This window comes from Sarcophilus harrisii, chromosome 3, assembly GCF_902635505.1.
Source record: "Sarcophilus harrisii chromosome 3, mSarHar1.11, whole genome shotgun sequence".
Taxonomy (NCBI): Eukaryota; Metazoa; Chordata; class Mammalia; order Dasyuromorphia; family Dasyuridae; genus Sarcophilus; species Sarcophilus harrisii.
The window spans coordinates 13,175,928-13,184,286 of NC_045428.1; the positions used below are offsets into that span (position 1 = coordinate 13,175,928).

General features: G+C 49.0%; 1 protein-coding gene across 1 annotated transcript in view; it reads right to left on the minus strand.

Moving 5' to 3' along the window:
- Window positions 1-6,954, minus strand: part of GPR149 (G protein-coupled receptor 149) — an 83,127-nt gene extending 76,173 nt beyond the window's left edge. Inside the window, exons 1-2 of the mRNA XM_031957547.1 lie at window positions 4,247-6,954; window positions 2,644-2,836 (exon numbers count right to left, since the gene is read on the minus strand). Coding sequence (XP_031813407.1) covers window positions 2,644-2,836; window positions 4,247-5,263 — 1,210 coding nt within the window. The 5' untranslated portion in view covers window positions 5,264-6,954. The remainder of the gene's footprint in view (window positions 1-2,643; window positions 2,837-4,246) is intronic.
- Between the last annotated feature and the right edge of the window lie 1,405 nt (window positions 6,955-8,359).

Here is an 8,359-nt window from a genome sequence, read left to right on the forward strand (position 1 = left end):
ATGGGTAATTCTGAATGAGAACATGCCAGTTCCCAATATACCATCTCTGAATTTTAGCGTTTTAGATTATAAGGACACTGAAGATTAGTTTGTAATTTTAGGGCCCTGGAGGAAAGATGGCTTGGCTGGGGTCACAAAATAAGACTCAGAGGCAGGACATGAAACTGGGTCTTTTTAATTATTAGGTCATGTGCCCTAGTTCACATCCAACCAATGTCTGTAAAACTGCTCCAGCTATTGAGATAGTAAATGTCTCAAGATGATTTGAGGCTAGTTTGCATCGAATTAGCTACAATGCACTGTGATATAGGAGACCCCATCCTTCATCCTTCCCATATCCAGTCAATTGCCAGATTCTAGTTTCACAATGTCTTTCCCATCCATCTTCTCTCTCTGATCTCATGACTACCATCCTTAAAATTTATTGCGATAATCCAATCTCCTAGCTTCCAGTCTATTCATTCTCCTGCCTATTTCCCAAATCCTTAAGAGAAATAATCCCCCTCCAATCCAAATATCTGACCAGATTCCTCTCATCCTACTGATGAAAGTATCAAAGGTTCTCTCACTTCAGGATTTCCTCAAGTAAAGTACAAAGTACAAACTCTTCAGCCTAATGTGTTAACTCCTTTAGAGTCCTGTTGCTGCTGACCTGCCCAGATTGGTTTTATATAACTTTCATACACTTTATATCCCATTTAAATCAGCCAACTTGCTCTACCTGTACCTGTTATTCCATCTCCCATCTCCAGCCCTTGATAAAGATCATCTATCACCTCCAGAATGCACTTTTTCCTTCACCTATTCCTCTTAGCATTTTTAATTCCCTTAACACTCAGCTCAGGTACTATGTGCTGGAGATCCCCTCAGCTTGGAAGTTCCTTTCTTACATTGACTTGACTGTTTGCATATTATTTTTTTGTCTTTGGGGCTAGTACAAAACCTTACAATGAAGGGAATTCAATGTTTGTTTAACTGATGAGTTGGTGTTGGTGACAGGGAGATGGTTCTGGATTTGTGATGTCACCAATGAAGAAGAAAAATCCACCATGAATGAAAATCCCCTCAGTTGATGCAATTCAGCAAATCTAAGAATCTTTGAGAATTTCCTGAGACAGAGAGATTTACTTATAGTAACACAGCTAGTATGTGTCAGTGGTAGGACTTCCTGCTCACCAAAAAGTCTCTCTATTTACCTCCATCTATGCAGAGGGATCATAGATCATCTGGATAGGTCCTTAGAGATCAGCTCACCGATTGGCCATTTTACAGATAAGTCAACTGAGGCCCAAGGAGATTAAGTGTTTTGTCCAAGTCACCAGATACAATTAGAGAATAACATGTGATAGAAATAAATATTGTAATAATCTAGCATATAATAATGGCAGTAATAATGATAGTCATTTAATAATGATTTAAGTGATAATAATATGATAATAATAAAGGGAATTGGAGATGTCTACATTATAGATTATTTCTATAAGATAAAAATGACTTAAAATGAAAAATTTGTCCATACAATTCCCAATAATTAGTTTGAGAATAATAAAATCTATTTTCAAGTATCAAAACAGATATTTGAACCCTTCTATATGTGGGGGAAGTTGTTCTTTTCCTTTTGACACCATCAAAACAAAGGCTCCTTTTCATTAGTTTTTATACCTTGTTAAAAAAAAAAGGGGGTGCAATCTGGTCTATCCTTGAATGGATGGTAACTAGGGCCCCACAAAACACAACTGTGGAAAATTCTTCTTTCAATTGCAACTTTCCAGCATTAAGATCCTCTTCCAGCAAGAATGGAAGGAGGATTCTTTCTGCTTTTTTCTTTCCTTGGATCTTGGCCATTTCTGTCCTGCTGTTCTCAAAACCTTTCCAGAGAGAGGCCTGAGCTTGTCCTTTTCTTTGAAATTAGCTTTTTCCTTTGCCTTCTCCCTCTTCTGCCTACTTCCCAACCCGGGAAAAGAACAGAAAGACGTTGAGCCCTTTGTTTTAATTGGCTGCTCCAAGAACAATAATTTGTGCCTGGGATTTTTGCTCACGTCTGCTTCTGCATGAGAATTTGATATGCACACTTGGTAGCTTGCTATCCTCCCTTCCCTCCCAATCCGGAAGAGGCTTGGGAAGAGGGAAAAGTAATGAGGGCCCCATCAATGGCAAGCTGTAAGGAATACAAATGAACCCCCAGCCTCTTTGTGTCTCATCTCAAAAACTTTTGTTGCAAAGTCTGCTTGGGACCAGCTTGAAAGCTGCCTTAACTGTCAAGGCTCTTAAAGCCTTGAGAAAAAGGCCCCTTATTTTTTCCTCCTTCTACATCTGATATTCAATATGGGCCACCCTTCATGGGCCTCAATACCACTTAGGAAATGGAATAGTAAGGTCCAGTCTGGGATGGAGGAAGTTATGTGGAGAGAGATCAAACCCTGGATTAAAAAGAAAAGAGCCTGTCATTTCTCCTTGCTCTGTATCCTATATTCCAACACGGGACGCCCTACTCTGATCCTTCCAAAATAAGGAGGTCTAGGACGGGAATGGGGTCTGATAACTAGCGGCCACTCGGATTGTCTGCTGCACCAGTGCTCCAGCAATCTCTGCCCCAGCAGCCCCTGCCCGCAGAGCTCCACTCTCTCAGCCCCCCGGCCTTACTTTTGGTCTCCTCGGAAGTCGCAGCATCTGCGCTCCTCGGGCAGTTAATGATGCAGCCACAGGGCAGGTGGGTCCAGCGCTCGGACAAGACAAATACTGGGGTCACCGTGGTCGCCAGGGTGGTCAGCAGGAAGCTGAAGAGTTCGAAGGGGAGGCTTTGGAATTCTGGGGTGTTCTGGGCCACCATGTGGATCTGCAAGGACACGGGCTTCAGAATTCGAGTGCTCACAGCCCTGTGGCCTCCATCCCCTACTCCCGGCCTCCATCTCTGGCCCCTTCCTGGCCTCTCTGGCCTCCAGGCCATCCTGAATCCTGCCTGATGTTGCTCTTCCCCGTGTCCCCACAGTGCACGTTCCTTTGCCAGCTCTCCCGTCCTCCTTCCCAACGGGGGGCCTGCCCTTCCGCTGGCCCGCCATAGCTCCAGGGCAGGTGAGGCTGAGAAGGATCTCTACAGGAGGCACCTCGATTACCCAGTCCTTCACCGAGAAGCAAAGGAAAGGAGGCCGGAGGCAGTAAGGGAGGCGGCCAGGAAAGGGTTGCCTCTCCCACCCAGGGCAGTGCCGGCCAGCCTGGCGGGACTTGTTCCCCGCCTGCCCAGCCCCGCCGGCCAGACCTTGAGTGGTTCCAGCCCAGTGCCTGGGAGGGACGGGGTAGCGTAGTGGGTGCTGCTGCCGCCAGGCCTAGGCTGGGTTAGCCGCACTCGCACCCAGCTTGGGCGGCCACCGGGTTGGGCTGCAGTCCCTCCCGGGCTCCACCTCCCTAACCACAGGAGAAGCTCCCGGCAGCGGACAGCAGCCGTGTCCCGGTTAGCAAGAGACTGAGGAGGGAATCCCCGGTGCCTTGTCACCCCTTCTGCCTGCGCCGTCTCTTCCCACCTGTCCGTTTGCTCCACCGGCCCCGGGGCGGTCTCCGCTAGAACCCGGGTGCGGCTGGGAGAGGCTGGAGATGGGGGTGAGCCCGGGACAGCTCTGGGCCCCGAATCGGGAGGGAAACTGAGGCGGAAATGGGATCGGGAGGAGGACGCGGATGGGGATGGGACGCGGAATGAGGCAGGGATTGAAGTTGGGGACAGAGACGGAGACGGGGACTGGGACGGCTCCGGATGCGGGTCGGGACTGGAATCGGGCAGGGCCGGGGATGGAAAATGGGGTAGGGTCAGACATGGAGATGGGGATGGGATAGAGATATTGGCAGGAGGCAAGTTCTGGCTAAAAGGACAATCACCTTTCCCTGCCGCCACCCTTGCAGAACCCCCAGAGCTATCTCGGGAGAGGGCGAGGAGTGTCTTGGGTGGGAAGCCTAACAAGTTTGGAAAACGTTAAAAACACACGTACACACACGCCGGAGCCTTCTCAGCTGACACATTCCCACAGAGACTTACGGCCCAGTGGTCAGGGAGCGACTCTGAACGAGGGATCCCTGATGGACACCTTGGTGACACTCAAGGAAGCGTCTTAGTGACCCGCCCGCGAGCGCGCACGAACTCAGACTTGCACGTGCATCCATCCGTCAGTCCATCCACCCACCCATCCATCGTTACTCGCTTCAAGCTTTCCTGCTCCCCCTCCTCCCCCCGGTTTTTTTTTTTTTTCTTTTTGGTTACCATCATTGGAAGCCAAAGGACGACCTTGGTCAGAGCCAGAATCAAGGAGAATCTCTTCTGGGCTATGCTCACGCTGAAGCTTCGGCTGTCCCGTCGCACGTCCCCGGGCTCCCGGCCCGGCCGCCCGCAGGTTCCAGCCCCCGCCTCGGCCCCCGTCCCGGGCCCTCGCCCCGCGGCCGGAGCCAGCCCAAAGGCAGCCTCGGAGCGCGCGGTGCTCGCCGGTCCCCTGAAGAACTGCGGCGTCGGGGTCCGAGCATCCTCGGGGGTGGCGGGGAGGGCGCTGCCGCCGGACGGAGGGGTACACGGCGTGAAGCCTCCCCCGCGAGAGATTTCCTGGTAATTGACCCGAAAGCCGGGCAGCTGCTCGGAGCAGAGCAGCTGGTGGGTGAGCGGGACGGAGCAGCCGGCCAGGACGCAAAAGCTCAGCGCGTAGACCACAAAGAGCGGCAGGGAGCTGCTGCTGTCGGCCAGGCACCCCCACGGCGTGTGGACGAAGCGCCCCCAGCCCCAGAGAGGGTGCGTGCAGAGCAGCAGGCTGGCCCCCCAGATGGCGAGCAGGACTACCAGCAGAGCGCGGCGCTGGCTGCCCGCGCCCGGGCTCGCCACGCTTCTGCGCAGCGTGTAAAAGTTGTAGGAAACTATAACCGCCGCCTTCAGGTTGCTGGAGATGCCCTGGAACAGGTAGAGGAAGGCCGACGTGGCGCACAAAGGCAAGGAGTCCCCGGGGCTGGCTTTGGGCCACTGCAGGAACAGGAAGATGCTCATGGGCAGGACGCTGATCAAGTCGTCCGCTGCCCAGGAGGCCACCAGCATGGAGAGCACGGTCTTGTGGGGCATTCTGAGCAGGCACACTAAGGAATAAACGCTCCCCAGCAGCGCCGTGATGGTCATCACAAACGTCAAGCAGAGGAAGAAGACATTGAAAGGTCTTGCTCTCTGGGGGGTCGGGTCCTTCATGGGACTCTCCATCCCCGAACTTGTCCCATTCACGGAAAAGTTACTGGGGATCAGAGACATCGTCCCGGGAAGACAATGACTTGTTCTTATCAATGACTCTGCAAGTTTTCTCCAGTCAAAGCATGGCTAGGGATGGCCAAATGAAGCTTTTCTGTCCCCCCCCCCCCAAAAAAGATTCTTTTCTGCCTTTAGAGATGAGTCTATCTGCTCAGTCCTTCAGGATACGTCAGGCAAGTGGCCCATTGGTTTGCCAACTCAAAAATCGGGGTCCGCTTAAGGGAATAGTAGCAGAAAACCAAAATCCAGAACAAAACCTGACACCCCCCCCCCAGCAGAACTCCCACCCCACAAGTTTCAGGCAAGAAAGCGGTTCGTCTCGGATCTCGTCTTATTCCTTTGCGCGCGGCCAGCCATTTCCCCTGATTTCTCCGAATCCCCAAACTCCAGTCACTTTGGGGAGTAGTTCAAGGAGAGCCTTGCTGGCAAGCTGGGTCGCAAAGGAAGGCGGATGTTCAGGGACTGTTCGAGCCTGCTAGCTCAGCTAGAGAAAGAGCACACAACCAAAGGCTCGGTCTTGGAAACAAGCTGCTGCCGCTGCTGCTACTAGGGCTGCTGCTGCTGCTGCAGGAGGGAGGAGTCTGCTCCGAGCAGGGTAGAGGCAGGGACACAAAAGAGGGGGAGGAGGAGGGAAGGGACGTGTGCGCTCACAGAGAGAGACCTGGTTCTCCGCCGGATCTCAAGCAAGACACGGTTGTGGCTCAACCACACCCTCAGGACTCCTGGGAAATCCTGTCTTAAGCCAGATATCATCCTTCCGAGCTCGGAACTGCTCCAACAGCTTGGATGCTGCTTTCCCTAGGATCGCCGTTTCTGTTTCAGGATGGAGAGGAACACAAAACCTACAGATTCCTCTTGGGGGGAGGGAGATGAAAAGAGAATTCAGTCTTGTTAGGATAAAAAAAAACCCGGCTATTTTCATTTGTGTCACAAGTTTAAAAAAATCCTAGAAGTAAAGAGGTAGTGTGCCCTGGTGGATAGCGGGCAGCCTCAACGTGAGAAAGGCTGCCTAGGCTCCTCTCCCTGTCTGGCACACGCTGACTCTCATCCTGAGAAAGTCCTATAAACTTCACAACGTCTCCAGGCAACTCTCTAGATCAGAAATTGCAGAGCAGTCGGTTACCCAGCGGCATTGATAGAGGGACTTTTCTCACTTGTACTTTGGTACACAAAAGCTCTCACAGAAATCAAGGCTCTCCATCCACTTTACCAACCCCCCCCCCTCCATACCCACCCCCACTCCAAGACTCAAGATATAAAGCAAATGTGCTTCAGTTTATTTTTTAAAAATCACATGTGTGGTCCCCAAATCCAAACAAGTCATTGTATATTCACCATGATGAACTTCACAAAGGACAGCAGAGAAGCTATGTACAGCAGCAAGAAGCCGTTGTGGCTTGTATTTTTGTTTGTTTGTTTGTTTTAAGTAAACAGGGCCATTTAAACATTTGCTATCTCCAGCAGTTTCACTGTTGCTTGAAAATAAATACAGGCTCAGTTTGATAGCACATGTCTATAATTCTAGCTCCTGGAGAGGCTGAAGTTACTGGGTCACTTGAGCTTCAGGAAGTCTGAGTTGGAGTGGCTTAGGGCACCTGGGCTTCAATAGAATGATCCCCTGGAGGGGTGGGCACCGAGTTGATTAAAGAGGAGAAAAGTGATCCATATTGGAAAAGGAGATGGTCAGAGTTCCTATATGGAACTATATGGAACAGGGTACCACAGGGGTTGTAGCTAGTTCCTGAATTTTCAACCTGGGTGAGATAGTCTTAGAAAAAGGAAGGAAGGAAGGAAGAAGGAGAGAAGGAAGGAAGAAAGGAAGGAAAGGAAGAAGAAAAGGAAGGAAGGAGAAAGGAAAGAAGAAAGAAAGAAGGGAGAAAGGAAGAAAGGATGAAAGAAGGAAGAGAGAAAAAGACAAAAAAGATAAGAAAGTATGCTTTAGTGAAAAGCCTAATGGATCATCAGTTAGGATGCAAAATTAGGATTTAGATTAGATGGGTCTTCCATCCTTTGACTTCGTATGGTGCTGTGATACATTGGAAGGGCAAGCTTTTTTTGTGCCTCTGGAAAGATTTGCAAATTTTATTCCTTTGTTGAGGGGAAGAAGAGGTAGCTTATCCTTCACTGTTACCATGTACAACTTTTCTTAGCAAACCTATTTGCTGTGAAGAGTGTATTTGGTAAAACCTGAGTTAAAATCCTGTCTCAGACACTAGCTTTATGATTCTGTAAATAAGGATCACTTTTAATATTTGTCTCACAGAGTTGTTCTTAAAAACATCAAATGAGGTAACATGAAAACAGTGTTGCAAATCTTAAGGTCCTACTATATGTAAATAGTAGCTATTGTATTAATAGAATCAAAGGATTTAGAACCTTTGGGTTCATCTATCCTGACCAGCTCATTTTGTGGAGAAGGACAATGAGAAACAGAAGTTTAAATCACACAGCTAATAAGGGAGATGTCCAGCTCTCTCAGGCCAGTAGTATGGTTCAGTCCAAGGTTCCCCATGATGATGGCTCCATTTCTGGACACAGACAAATCTGAACATGAACAGCAGAAGCCCCTGTTTAGAACCAGACCACTGGTTCTGCTTCTGGTCATTCAAGTGCTGGAGATCTGGGTTGAATCCTAGTAAGTTGGGGAGACAGAGAGAAGTTGATGAAATGTGTGGCTTTCAAGTATCATGTTGACTTAATTAATGACTGAAATTGCATTTGTAAGCTAAGTCGAGAAGCATTTATTAATTACTTACGATGCTGCATTGGAGATACAAAAAAAAAAAGAAGAAGAAACAAAAACCCAGTTTCTCCCTCAGAGACTTTACTGTCTAATGGGATACACAATGGTAAATAAGTTGGTAAATACTTAAATATGAATAGAGAATGCTAGAAGTGAAAGAATTAATAGTGAGGGGACTGAGAAAGGATTGTGATTTGAGCTGAGTCTTGAAGGAAGTCATGGAAGTTTTTGTGCCCAGTATTCCAACCATGAGAAAGCAGCCGATGCAAAGACATCAGAATCGGAGATGGAGTGTCGTATTGGAGGAATTGCAACAAAACCGGTGTTACTGGGATCCAGATCTATGGAACCAAAAA